We start from the raw sequence: 13,538 nt of genomic DNA, 5'->3' as shown, positions 1-13,538 counted from the left end.
CTTCCCTCACTGTGTCCATCTCTCATTCCCACTTCTGTACTGGACTAGATACTAAGACCTTATACAGACAAGACTGTTATTGCCTTTTATAGAAGCTTTCCCTAGATGAGGTCTGAGAAATATATCTTAGAGTGAGAGTGTGTGTCTCTCTCTACCCATCTCTCTTATTTTCTGCTTCAGCAAGAAGGTGTGTATGACTACAATAATTTTGTAAAGTTTTATTGTTTTTTCTGAGAGTTTTTTAAAATCTTAGAACTCTATGAATTTGGATTCTTTGCAAAACTAGATCATACTACTTTTCTCTTTTTGCTGTTGTCAGCTTCACAAATCTTTTTTTTTTTTTCTTTCTATTTAGTTTACCTTTCTCTCCATTCTTCCCTGCCTTTCTGGTTTTCCATCTGTCTATCCATCTCTTTTATTCTTCTTTTCCCAAAATGCAGAATGACTTATAATATTATAATTATTATATATGTATCATTATAATATTATAATTAATATTATAAATATTAGGAAATATAGAACTTCTCCAAACTCAACCAAATACCAGATAGCAATATTGTGTATTTTGGATAAATATTGTTAGATAACATTGTGTTTTACTTCAAAATTATTTTTAAGCTAATTTTTTTCCATAAGAGTATTTTTTTCTGTCTTTAACTGGTGTGATTCTCTATTTTTTTATTCACTAGTCCAATTTTACAACATTTTTTAGTAAAGACAGTTTAGAACAGAATGCAAAATTGATGTGTTTGCCAGGAGGGCCTATAATGTCCGCCTGAAATTTTGCTGGTATAGATGTATCAATACTATATTAAGAGCTGAAAAGATTGATCTAGTTGGTCTATTCATTAATATAAAAAGATATAAATATATGTCTGTTTCTTTTGTGCTGTCAGTATTTCTCCTCATTTTTTCCCTTTCCACTCTATTTCCTCCCATTTCCTGTTGAACTTTTTTTCCTATTGCTTTTGTTTATTGCAGCATATTTTGGTTTTCCTTCTCTCTTTTACTTTAAAACAACAATTTTCTCATGGATAGAATTCCTAGTATTTTGATATTTTATTTTCTGAGCTCCTTAGCATGATAATTTCTGTCTGAGGCTTACAAGTAAATAACTTCTGGCAGTGTCCCAAGGAGAAAATCCTACTTCTGATCATGGTGTTTACAGACTGCCTATTTAATGTGCCCAGTGGGTGAAGGGATGGACATATATTAGCTGTCAGTAGGACAGATATGCTTATCTTGATAGTGAAGATGACTTCCATTTGATTGTGTTCATAAAAAAAGAAAATACAGACTGCCAAAGGGTGTGCATCTCTGCCAGCCTTCCACCTGTCTTCTGCACTAGTCACTGAAGAGAGTGCACTGGCCATCCGAGTAAATGGGTGTCAGAGAAGCAAGGCGTGAGAGGTAGAAAAAGATGTATTTTCTTTTTTGTCATCAGCAAGGAAACTGTTTGAAGCTTAGTCATGCTGCTGCTTTTTGTGCTGTTGCAATGTATTCTGTGTCAAGCAGTTAGAGGAGTGCTTGAAGTTAAAATTCCCTCAAGTGCCTATATAATTTCGTACTCATTTTATGTGTATGTCAGTAAACAATAAGTTACACACTATTGGAGTCGCAGTGTTACAGAGAGGTAGCGCAAACCAAGATTAAGATGTCATTAAAGCTTCTCAGTTGTCTCTTGAATGACATTTTGCTTCTATTTGAAGTCAAAATGAGTTGTACCAGTGGATTTGATCAGCTGCTCTAGTGCAAGCCATTGTCCTAGCTTGCCTTAAGTCTGAGTAAAGGCTAGAGTCTGCAGAGAGAGAGATGGCAAGATTTTTAGTACATTGCTGCACACAAATCCTTCCATGAAAAAGGAAGAAAGATGTGACTACTTGTAATATCATCCCTGGAGGTACTTTTGTCTGTTCATGTTGATGGCCATGATATTAGAACTCAATCTAAACAGATTGATAGGTTTCAGTTCAGTGTTGTAATTTCTATGTATAACTTTTCCAAGTTAATCATGTTTTGTGAAAGTGTGAATTAATGCACCTATTGGTTAATGGTGCTGAGTTTTCTTAGATCACATCACCAGATCAAGGCTCTTAGCTTAAGCAATCTTGTGTGTTCAGTCTGTGGGTTTTTTTGCCCCACTCTCAACCATATGTGAAAAGAGGCTTTAATACATTGCTTTTATTCTTTTAGCTGGTTTTCTCTTTTTTGTTTCTCTAATGCCTTACAGTTTATGGTTTGCTTTTGGAGCATGCTTGTAGCAAAGGCAGGAGTGACTGTGGTTAAAGCTGTAGGCTTGATTACTGAGGTCCTACTCAGTGTAGCTGTACCTCTCTAGTTCTAATTTTCCTGGATTTTACAGATGCAAATGCAATTTGCTTCAGTGTTGTCCATGGGCCTTATCATTATTAATTAGGTAAGCTACAAGCTACTACACAGAAATCATAAAGTATAGAAGAGATTTCCATATGTGCTTGTGGTAACAAGCATTACATTCTCCTCCTGTCCTCCCCACCTAAACCAGCTCATTTTTAGGTTTTGGTCTATCTTCAAAGTTTTGTCTTATGAATGAAGGGTAGGTTCTGTAAGAAGACTAATAAATTTGAGAAACAGACAATTCTGATTCTTTAATCTCTGAGATCAAAACCCTAAATCTTTTAGATCTATGGCTTCTTTTGATTCACCTAGAGAGTGTATCTCAGCCAACAACCACTGAAAAAATTCAACATAAATGGTGATACTTTCCTTTATAGGAGATAGACCTGATTGTAACACTTGAATGTTGCTGTTTGCACCCCTTATGAATTACAGTCATGTTCAGAACATGTTTATAACGTGCTGTAATGAAAAGGCATTACTCATTGGTAATTAGCCTTATTTCATAAACTGATAAATGACAAAGTTAACATTAACCAAGCAACTTTGATTTGGCTTTGCTGTGTACATCTCTTCCTTTATTATTCTGCAGCGTGCTTTACCTCCTTTGTGGTGCTTGGTATCTGGTAGAGTTGCTGTTCAAGAAAATCCTGCAACCATTTAAAACTCTTTTATTTGCATCTTTTCATGCATGTTCCTAATATTTTATTTATATCTTCCAAATTGAATATGGAACTATTAACTTTTTAATGTCTTTCTAAAGTACCTACCCCTATCACATTTTGGTTTGAAGATACTAATAAAGTAATCTTTACAGCACCCTTTCAATGTAAAGGAGATAATTAGACAGAAATAAAGCACATGAAGATTAAAAAACAACACCTGCAGCGCTGTTAAATTTGGATTAATGAACGTTAAATTTGGATTACTGCACTGAAATACCTGCAGCCTGATTTTCACACTGCTTTTTACTGAAGTTTGTCTTCCAAGAATTATACAGGCATTTATTCATCTACCTACACTACCTCTGGGAGTTAGGTAATATTATCCCTTTGGGATAATCTTAATCTAACAGAGTCAGTGAAGGCCATGTTCAGTTATGTTTTAATTATGTCTTGTGTAAAGTCAGGTAGGTAGAATGAGTTTGCTCCATAAGAAATGGATGGACAGACCTCTAACTACCAACCTCTTTGCACTCATTGCCAATCTAAGAGATGTTCTGATGGAGTCGCCATTTTTGCCTATGGACCTGCAGATGAAAATAAATTAAAGAAATAGTTGCCTTGATCTGATTGAAGATTTGGTGCTGTGGAAAGTTTTGTTAACTGACACAAGAGCACAGCACATTCAGAAGAGACAGCAAATTTATAAACCTTAAGCAATCGTTTTTTAGCAAGCTTCTTGAGAAAAACAGTGATCTGCAATAGCAATTTTCTTGTAGCTACAAGTCAGTTGTACCTAAATAGACTTTCATAAGTAAATGGAAATATCTGATTTTAGGCATTTCAGATTTCAAATTAATAGACTATGACAATATTGCATAAAATAAGGAAAAAGTTATGTGATGGTTTTGTGTTTTGCTCAAGAAAGGAGGGATTGCTTATAAAAAAAATAGAAGTGGACTTAAACTTTGACTAAAGCTTTGTGAGGATTAGAATCCAACTCAGATTTGGAGTTCCTGCAAGTCTCCTCCATGACACCTGAACAAATAACCATTTTCATGCTGGTTGTTCCTACTAACTGGCCCCCACCCCCATTTTCTGATCTTGTGTGTGATGGGAATAGGCTTAGGCTTGTAGGCTTAGAAGAAGGAGGAGAAACTGTGTGCTTTATGGTCACGGTTTAGATGGAATACAAATCAAAGCTAAGGGAGTGCACAGACTCAGTGCTGACAAGAAGAAAGGGTTTTACTCAAACCATTTTTGCCAATCGGTTCCTTTGTTTTCCTTAATGTTCCCATGTCTTATTTACATTTGGTTTCGCCAGGCTTTCTGCTTAAGTGTGCAGCATAGGAGCACTGAGCATCAGGTAGAGTTATATTTCCTAGGCTGAAAGAGGGTGCCCCCCTCTCTCAACTCATCTATGGACTCACTGAACTGGGTTTAGGTACATAAAGATGTTCAGGAGCCTCAATTTCCAGTTATTTTTGGTTTTGGATCAATGTCTTAAAGACAGAAGAAAGCTGAGGAAATGGTTCTTTTTCACAGCTCCCTTGGGTAAGAGCATAGCTTTGGCTGTGCAGAACTGAAATGCCAGCAGACTCTGGAAGGCTTTCTGCTTCTCTCAAAGCAGGTTCTTATTAGAGTGGGGGATAGCACAGGTGAATCCTAGGAAGGTTTGAAATGTGTAATAAGCACAAAAGTCTTGTTCATTAAAGAGTATTGCACAGTCATGTTCTGGAGGAAATTGACTTTCCTTTGGCCACCTTCAAAGCACCTCAAAAGCACATACTGTACCTTCCTGATACATGTTTTGCTGACCCCAGTATGAAATATATTGCTGAACATTTGTCAATTGAAGACTGAATGTAGACTGGCCTACCTAGTTTCAACCAAGTCTGAAAGATTTTGTGAAATTTACTGAATTTTCTGTATGTGCAGAATTGCAACATTTCAGATCATACTCTAAAATTTTGTGGTCTTAGGCTAATTACAGGAGCTCTGACAGTCTCCAATTAAAATCTAGTGGCAGTAAAAGATACATTACATGCCCTCTTCAATGCTTTCTTAATTCACTAGCAACTGCTCTAGTAATTTTATAGGTTACATAAAACACTGCCACGTTACAAGCCTCTAATTCTTCTTTAGTGATGGCTGGGGTTTTCTTCTAGCTCTGCTGCTTTATTTTTATTGGCAATGCAGCAAATAATATCTATGTTCCAGAATTTTTTTGACTGAACCTCTATGATTTGGAATTATTTTTCCATAGCAGTTTTCATGGCTGACTTGTCTTTTGTGTTCATTTCTTTTCTTTATGCAAATATTGTTTGTTTTTTCTTTCTGGTGCCCTTTCAATTGTTGCTGCCCCCCTCTAGCACGGTGTTAATATGCAGGTTTCCTCCTCCCCTGCAATTTCTTTTCTTCTAGGAAAAAAACCCAAACTGAACTGCTATCTGAAACTTAGTTTTGCTCTGACAGACTCCCCATCCACCATCCACAACAGTGATTTTGCTGTCTTTGAACTGTTTCTTTTCAGGGTAATGACTTTAATTTTTGACTTTCAGATTATATTGAACATTTGAAAGCTCTCAAGCCATGCAGTGTTTAGCCTATATACTCTTAGGATATCTTATCAATGAGTGCCATATTTCACTGTTTATCCTAATATAGAGAGGGAACCTTGTCTGTATCCAGTATTTTTCTAGTGAACAGCCCACTAAGATCCTAGCATAATGGAGACTTTTGGAAATTACAGAAATTAAAATGCTATTTATTTGTGCTAATTCTTGTCATCTCTTCTATTCTTCTTTGCAAGCGCCCCAAAAAATTGTTGTCTGTTCTTCTAGAGCTCTTTTGAATATATTTTTCTTTCTACATCTTTAGGAAGTACTCTGCTACAATTCCTAGCTTTATACTGGCTTCATGTGTTCGTAAAAAGATCTAATGTTACACCCTTTTCTGCATAACAACGTTGAAGGAAAAGTATCTTTTTTTTTATCCACTTCTATCTTTAAGTTCTAGTAGTCAACCTATGCTTTTTCTCAGTTGTAAAGATTTGATCATCTTCCTCATAAACAAACTGTGGATTTGTGTCCTTTGACCAAACAGGAGTTTTCACACCTTGAGAAATGTACTTATCCACTGCAAGTACATGACACTTATTCTCTTGATTTTGGCTTTAACTCTGGCATTCTGATTACAGATAGCCTCATACAGTACACTTTCTGGTCACACTTATGGATGACCTTCCTAAATTTTGAGGAACTCACTGTACGCGTTACTGTGTTCCTGAGACCTGACTTGGTAGAACCATAGTCCTCACTGCATATGTTGAATACAAAGGTTGTGCTTTTGGTTTTCATCCAAGGACTTGTGAGTCCTTGACTCATCCACAATGGAAAAATATTTAGCATGAACTCTGTCTCATCTAGAGCTTTTCTTCCAAGACTGATGTGTGCTTTGCATCTGATTTTCTAGTATGAGTCAGTAAACGTAGCATAGGTGTGTGCTGGCATAATTGTTAGAAGAAGAATGGTTCATGTCTCCTATTTATATAACTTTTCCTGGTTTTCTGTGTATTTTTCTGTGGTGAGGCTGGTAAACTTCCACTCCTCACACTGGTCTTTTTCAGACAGTGATCAAAGTTGTGGCTGGTTTTGTTACTTTAGAGGTATATACCATTACTATGGTATTTGCTATTAGGTAGTTTTCTAATTATTTTCTAATTACTCCACACATACACACAGAGCCCCAAGTTTTTGAGCATGGTCTGTATTTAGCTCAATAACATTTATGCACATTTAGAGTCAAGTACATATTTCAGTGCTTTTATGAACTTTTAAGCCTCTGCCATTACCTTCTGTGTTACTTGCCAGAATTGGAGATGTTTTCTACAGGGTATAAGACAAGTGTTACTCTTATGGTCAGTCTACGTTGGTGAAGGAACTGTTGGGCTCTTTGACTCTGTTCAGGTTGTCTCAGATGTTCATGTTTGCAGTGCTGCATAAATGATTACAACCCAGTATGCTGTGCTTTGTATTTACTAGTTAGCACTTGTGCCAGATACTAAACTATTGCAGAACGTATTGGTAGATAGATAGGCTTTAATTTTGAGGATGAACTTTACAAGAAGCTGGTTTTTCTGAATTAGTCTAATTTTAAAATCAGAAAAAAAATTATACAGTTTATTATATAGTTTCCTTTCTTTTTACTAGTGATATTTATTAGGATATTGTGTTAGTCATAGCATATTAATATCTGGTTATGTTTTTTCTTCACAGCTTTATTCAACCTTATACCAGTCGGACTTCGAGTTGTTGCTATCCAGGGTGTAAAGACTGGGTTGTATATAGCCCTAAATGGAGAAGGTTTCCTCTACACATCAGTAAGTACCTTGCTGAACTCTGTTTAAGAGGCATAACTGAAGTTGAAAGCTACACAGGAATGAGACATTCACTTTTAAGAAGTTCTGTAATGTCTTATATATATATATATACGTATGGTACACACACCCTATATGTACACAGCATTATCTATAAATTGGATTAAGTAGAAATTACTGCGTACTATGTATGAAAGTCTGCATGTTAACAGTCCAAAAAAGGTATACCATAAATCTCTTTTGCTGGTAGGCTGTACTGGTAGTGTGCCATATGCCACAAAGCTTAAATTTTCAATTCATTTCTCAAAAATCTTTAAATAAAGACCTGTAATTATTTTTTAAGTGACTTCTTGATCAGAATCTAAAAGCTACTCCAACAGTTACTTTTATTGATAAGATTTACAAGTGCAACTTCCATCTAAAAGGTTGTAAACAGCCTTACAGTTTATCACCATAATCTTGTAATTGTGTCTTAGCATTATCACTTTTTTATGTCAGATATAAAGAAAATAAAGAGTTCTGTGAGGGACTATATCTTTGTGGAATGATTAAAGTTGAAAAAAAATCTTTCAAGTCACAAAGAAGACTGCTGGATAAAGTGATTGGAAAGATCTCATGTTGTTTATGATATTGTTGATGATATTTCAAATGATTTAATGCTAATCACTCAGTGTGTTGTTGTGAACATAAAATTCCTCAGTTTTGTATAAATTTAGTGTCTTAACCTCCTTTGAAAGGCAAACAGACTTTAATGTGAACAGGCAGTTCTGTCAGGTATTAACAAGGTGGCTTAAAGGATTTTTCATTACTATATTTTTATTGACATCTATGTGGAATTTATTTACATAGTGCTTTTTCCATTTTTTACGTCACATAGTTCTTAATTCCCCACTGAGTTACAATATAGTGCTTTGTTGTCAATGTCCGTTGAAAGGAAATTGGAAAGATTAAGTTTCTGATGCCCTGAGGGAAAGTATTCTGTTTGTCTCAAATATGCAATTTTCTTGGAAAAGCTAATTAGGAAGAAAAAAATGGAACTAATCTTGAATGTCAATGTCAAGACAGAGAGAAAATTCCTCCTTATACAACGTCTGCTGGAAACTCCAGCAGTATGATCTACAACATTTTTTCGCTTCTCTTCAAAATAAAATTTCTATTGCAGGAAAACATGCAATATTTGCTGTCAGAAGGAAGAAAACTAGAAAAAAACCCCCTAGAGTTATTAGAAAAAATGAATTACTGACTTTCCAGTTCCATCACTTCGTGTGGGGAGTTCATTTCTGTATCATGGCATGAAGAGTATTTTTTGAATGTGTTGGCACAGTGAAGAGTACATTCTTGCCCAGTATTGTTTCTGAAGTGAGCACTCAGTCCTGCAGAAAGAAATACAAATTTCAGAAGGTGTACAGTTTACTGATGGATAATTCTGCAGATGGAACCCTACATAAACAAATTCTCACAGCCATTGTATTTATGTATTCTGGAAATAGTTCAAGTTAAATGAAGTAAAGTGAGGCAAGGAAATGAGTGTTTTTATAATGTACTGCTCACTCTTGTGCAGAGAATGAAAGATGACTGGTCCATTAAATGGCAAAGAGATTTGACACATTAGAAAACACAGTGGAAGACTTTAGTTTTGATATGTCTACAAAATGATTTTCAACTTAACCTTTTGTCAAGCAGAAAAGTAATAATTTGATCTAATACAAATTTAAAGGTAGTGGTTTCAAAACATCAGTACTGTAATACAGGTTTGATTGCTTCATATTAATGTATTGAAAACATTGGTAATACACTTTTGTCTCAGCAATTGCCTGCTTTCAGCATAAAGACTAATGAATTTGAAAATAAGACAACAAAGCATGAGAGAAGTCTGTCTCCTACTGAGGATCAAAATGAAGAAATAATGTGTGCAGAATTAAATACTGTCATTTGTAGAAAAGTATTTTTAACAAATCACTTTCTCTTACTGTTCTGTTTGTGGATTTTTGACTCGTTTTCACGTTTGTGTATCTGTTGCACCTAAATGCTGAAGTTCTATATTATATGTCACATATTTTTCCCTTGATTGTTTAGGGGAGGATGGAAGAAAAAAGTTTTTGAAGTTTTGTATGATGACCATCATAACTGAAAAAAAGTGCTGCATAATGGGAATGATAGTTAAAATTTGTACATATTTATATTTATTACTAATTTATTATAAGGATTTGAAAAATGGAAGCCTGCACTGTAGACTAAGCAGCATTTGTAGTCTGAGACCGAAGTTCTGTATAGTCCTTTTCCACAGAATACCTCAGTGTCCCTTTTTCCTTTCACAGTGTACAAAACCCATATCTTGTGAGAATATACTACATGTTGATGCCTTTCTTCAGAGACTGAAGGCCCCAACTCAATTATTTTTATCATAAGGTTCACATCCTGTTGACTAATTAAGCAACAGCACTGACAGGAAAGGTATTATGTGTGAACCTGCTTTCTCTGATATGAAGTGTTCAGTAAGAAGAAAACAAAGGTACAGTTACAGACCGGCTTTACATACAAATCACCAAAAGCAGAATTACATTGTCTTTTGGCTTTTTTAATTTTTTTTCTTTTCTCAGTGGTTGGTTGTGTCAGTTTGACTGTCTCCTCCCCCCTTTCCCCCTTACTTTATTCTGACATATTTAAGATTTTTTCAACTATTTCTCAGAACTAGAACTATCAAAATATGCAGAATAATCATAGAAGAATCTTATGGCAGTATTTCTTTGAAGAGAAACAGGGGGACAGCAAATTCTGTAGGAAGGTCACTCTCAAGAGCTTTTCATACCTATTTTGCCTGCTGCAGCAGTTGAGATTTGTATTCTGTCCTTTCAGGATTGATCAAGCCAGGGTGTCTATCATACACCATCAAAGTCTTGTCAAATAAAGGAGAAGCAAAATCTTTGGAGTTTGATAGGGATTAGCAGAATTCCTGAGAGAAATTATTTTTACAAAATCATGACCTAATTTTTTCTATGCGTTTAATTATTGTAATACCAAAATTCATTTTTTCTGTCAGATAAAATATGAGAACAAGAGCCTTTTCATGTTGTTTTTTATCTTGCACTTTTAAGGGTTATCCCACCTAAAGACTATCTCACCGATTTGGAAGTTTTGGGTTACTGCATTCAACTTCATTTCTGTGTGTATATATATATATATATACACATATATATTTATATTGATATATATCTACTCATAATTAAGATATATTTATCTAGTGACAGCTTTCAAATTCTACGTGTGTTAGTGAGCAATGACAATTATAAAAGTGAGTTGAAATTTATTTTAGCTGGTTTAATGAACCGTGAATAATTCAGAATTTATGTCTGACTTAATAACTGTGAAAGCTAGTTGGAGAATCTGGATTTTTCCACAAAGAACCATCTCAGTTGCTAGTAAGACTTTTGACATAATAGTTATGGACTTCCCATGTTAAAGTCAAAAATGATGCCTTTCTCCTGTCTTGCCTTTGGAAAGGGTGGGCAAGATGAGGTTTCTTTTCCAGGTTTTATCTTGTCATAATCAAAAGGAGTGAAACTGGCTCCATACACTGAAAAAGGGAGCACAGCTCCAGGGATTCTCCATGGGGAACAGGTATTGCCTGCAGCAGGAAGATGGCAGTGCAGTACATGGCAGAATCTCTTGTTGGGTTTGATGCTAATTTTGCTCAACTCCCTTTGCAAGTAGTTCATTAGTTCAATTTTCAGGGGGCTGCAGCTTCTTGTTTTGCTTTTAGGATTTTCTGCTATCTTAGCAGGATGAACTCAAAGGTAAAACTTATGTTAGTCCATTTTATGATTCCTATTTTCCTATGATGAGGATATGAGAGTCTTCTGGGTTTATATCAGTGAATTTTTCTCAAGAATTATTTTATATATCTGGGAGAGTTTGGAAGGGCTACTGGTTTCCTTTTTCATCGTAGGAGCAGAGTATTATCAATATTTGGTGGCTATCAGAGTAAAAGAAAAGGGAAAATCTAAAATGTAGAAAAGGAAACATCATAACTCTAGAACACCTTCACCTGCTTTTGCTATCTTCTTCATGTTTCCTTTTTTACTATTTCTTCTGCTAATTTTCTGAAACCAGCGATGTGGACAAAACCAGAGAGAGAAGACTACACCTGTGATATTGTCATCAGTAGATATTAAAGACCTAGGAAACCACTGTCTGATTTCCTTGTAAGACTGAAGCTTTAAAAGATGACTGAGCCTGAAGGGCCCGATGTGACCTGCCTAGTCATGTCTTCCAGCATTGTGTGCCATGGCTCCAGGGATCCTCTTCTGGGTATGGGGCAGTGGGAACGTCACTGGGAGGATGGAAGGACATGGCTGCATTTCTGGGAAGTTTACCAACTCTTTATAAAGTGTTTCAGAACCACTCACTTAACAGAAAAATCTTCCTGTAGGATGGTGGTTTGTATTTTTGATCTGCCACGGTATGCAGTGTTGAGGGTGTTGAAAGAGTGTTGGTCAGGGTAGCATTTCTTCTGCAGTAAGATATGAGTCTGTATCACAGCCTTCATGAAAGACAGAGAGTATCAATATCTGTTACTGGGAAGTGCGTTTGTTATATGACTCTGGCAACTCTCACCTGAAAGAAAAGCCTTTGAGGATTTCTCCTGACATTTCAGCAGCTTCCCAATGCCGAAATTTCCACAATTTCTTTAAGCCCACATTATTGACTTCACTGAGGAGAATGAAATTCAGCCTCAAGGAAGAAGATAGTAGCACAGACAGTGAAGCCTGAGAGTGAGAACTGAAGTAGTCTGTATTTCTAATTAACACCTTATAATAAACAGAGCAGAAGGAAGTTAAAACTACACAAAACCAAAGAGGAAATGTGATGTTTTAAAATCTGCAGGTTTTTACAAGAATAATCAGAAAGGTGTTAACATTGACATCAAGGCATTATTTTCTGTTATAACAGTAGTCGACCTAGGTTTTGGCAAAGATCATTCCCCATCTTGCAAGGTACTGTAGAAATAGTCAGGAATATATCTGTTTAGAGAGAAGGAGACAAATAGAACTTGCTGTATGATTTCAAAGGTATAGACTTTTATTTCTAGTGATTAGAAATACAATGAATATTAGAAAAGGATAAGTCTTGTTGCTCTTGAGGTATCTGTGGTTTTGTAAATGTGAATACATCAGAGTGGAGTGTCTCCTTTCACAGTATTGTGATCAGTAGAAAACATCATTTTCTTTCTTATGTCAGACTTATGCTTTAGGGTCTCAACCTGCTCCCACGCATTTGTCTCCCAGCATAGACTTTACTAGGCCAAGGGTAGGACCTTATGTCAGTTGCCATTAGCTGTGTCTTGGAAGTATTCTGCTTTGGAGAGACAAAAATGGGTGGATTTAGTTGTTTGAAAATCACACCTTCTGATAAAGACTTTTGAAAACTGGTTTTGTGATATTTTTAAGAGTGTAAGTGCATAGACCTTATGCAAGCTCCATAATCTTAAGGGCTTACCACTAATATGTTTTCTTACCATACTCCCTTCCATTTTTGCATTTCCTGTTATCTTTTATTCAATTTGGTATTGGTTAGAAGGCGACCTATATTTGTTTCATATGAAAAAAGTTTGTTTGAGAGAGAAGTAAGTTTCCTCTGTAAGTTGGGCTGCATTGCTCAAAAGGTAAACAAGTTCAGTGTGTTCCAGCAGTTGAAATACACTGACAGGGAGGAGGAAAACATCTGCATGGTTTATGCTTATTTATATCTGTGTTTGGAAGTAGATAATTTGTCTCTCAAGTTGCATGCCAAAAATAAATACAGAAAATTACTAATGTATTTATTTATTCTATGGTGACACAAGGAACAACTGATAATGTAACCCTGCTGTATTGTACAAAATAGTTCCAGATGTTCCTGCTACAGAGGGATATAAAATACATATTAGGTCCATGACTTTTTTCACTGGGTTATGTTTTTAGTACATTTTTGATTGAATGTGGTGAAGCCAATGCTTTCACACACAAGAAAAGGTAAAAGGGAGGCATGCACAGACACATAAGATTTTGATAAGGGAGGAGAGAACTGAGAAGGGAAGAGATGAATGGAATGAGGCTGCCATGAGGAGACTGTGATAAGAAGGG

General features: G+C 35.7%; 1 protein-coding gene across 5 annotated transcripts in view; it reads left to right on the top strand.

The window, feature by feature from the left end:
• Window positions 1–13,538, top strand: part of FGF14 (fibroblast growth factor 14) — a 413,988-nt gene that overhangs the window by 311,175 nt on the left and 89,275 nt on the right. For all 5 annotated transcript variants that reach the window (XM_027674696.1, XM_027674693.1, XM_027674698.1 and 2 more), the window contains one exon: window positions 7,316–7,419. In XM_027674696.1, coding sequence (XP_027530497.1) covers window positions 7,316–7,419 — 104 coding nt within the window. The remainder of the gene's footprint in view (window positions 1–7,315; window positions 7,420–13,538) is intronic.

This window comes from Neopelma chrysocephalum, unplaced genomic scaffold (assembly GCF_003984885.1).
Source record: "Neopelma chrysocephalum unplaced genomic scaffold, ASM398488v2 Primary Assembly neopelma1_25, whole genome shotgun sequence".
NCBI lineage: Eukaryota > Metazoa > Chordata > Aves > Passeriformes > Pipridae > Neopelma > Neopelma chrysocephalum.
The sequence above is the reverse complement of the archived record's forward strand: the minus strand, read 5'-3'. Positions and strand labels throughout refer to the sequence as shown.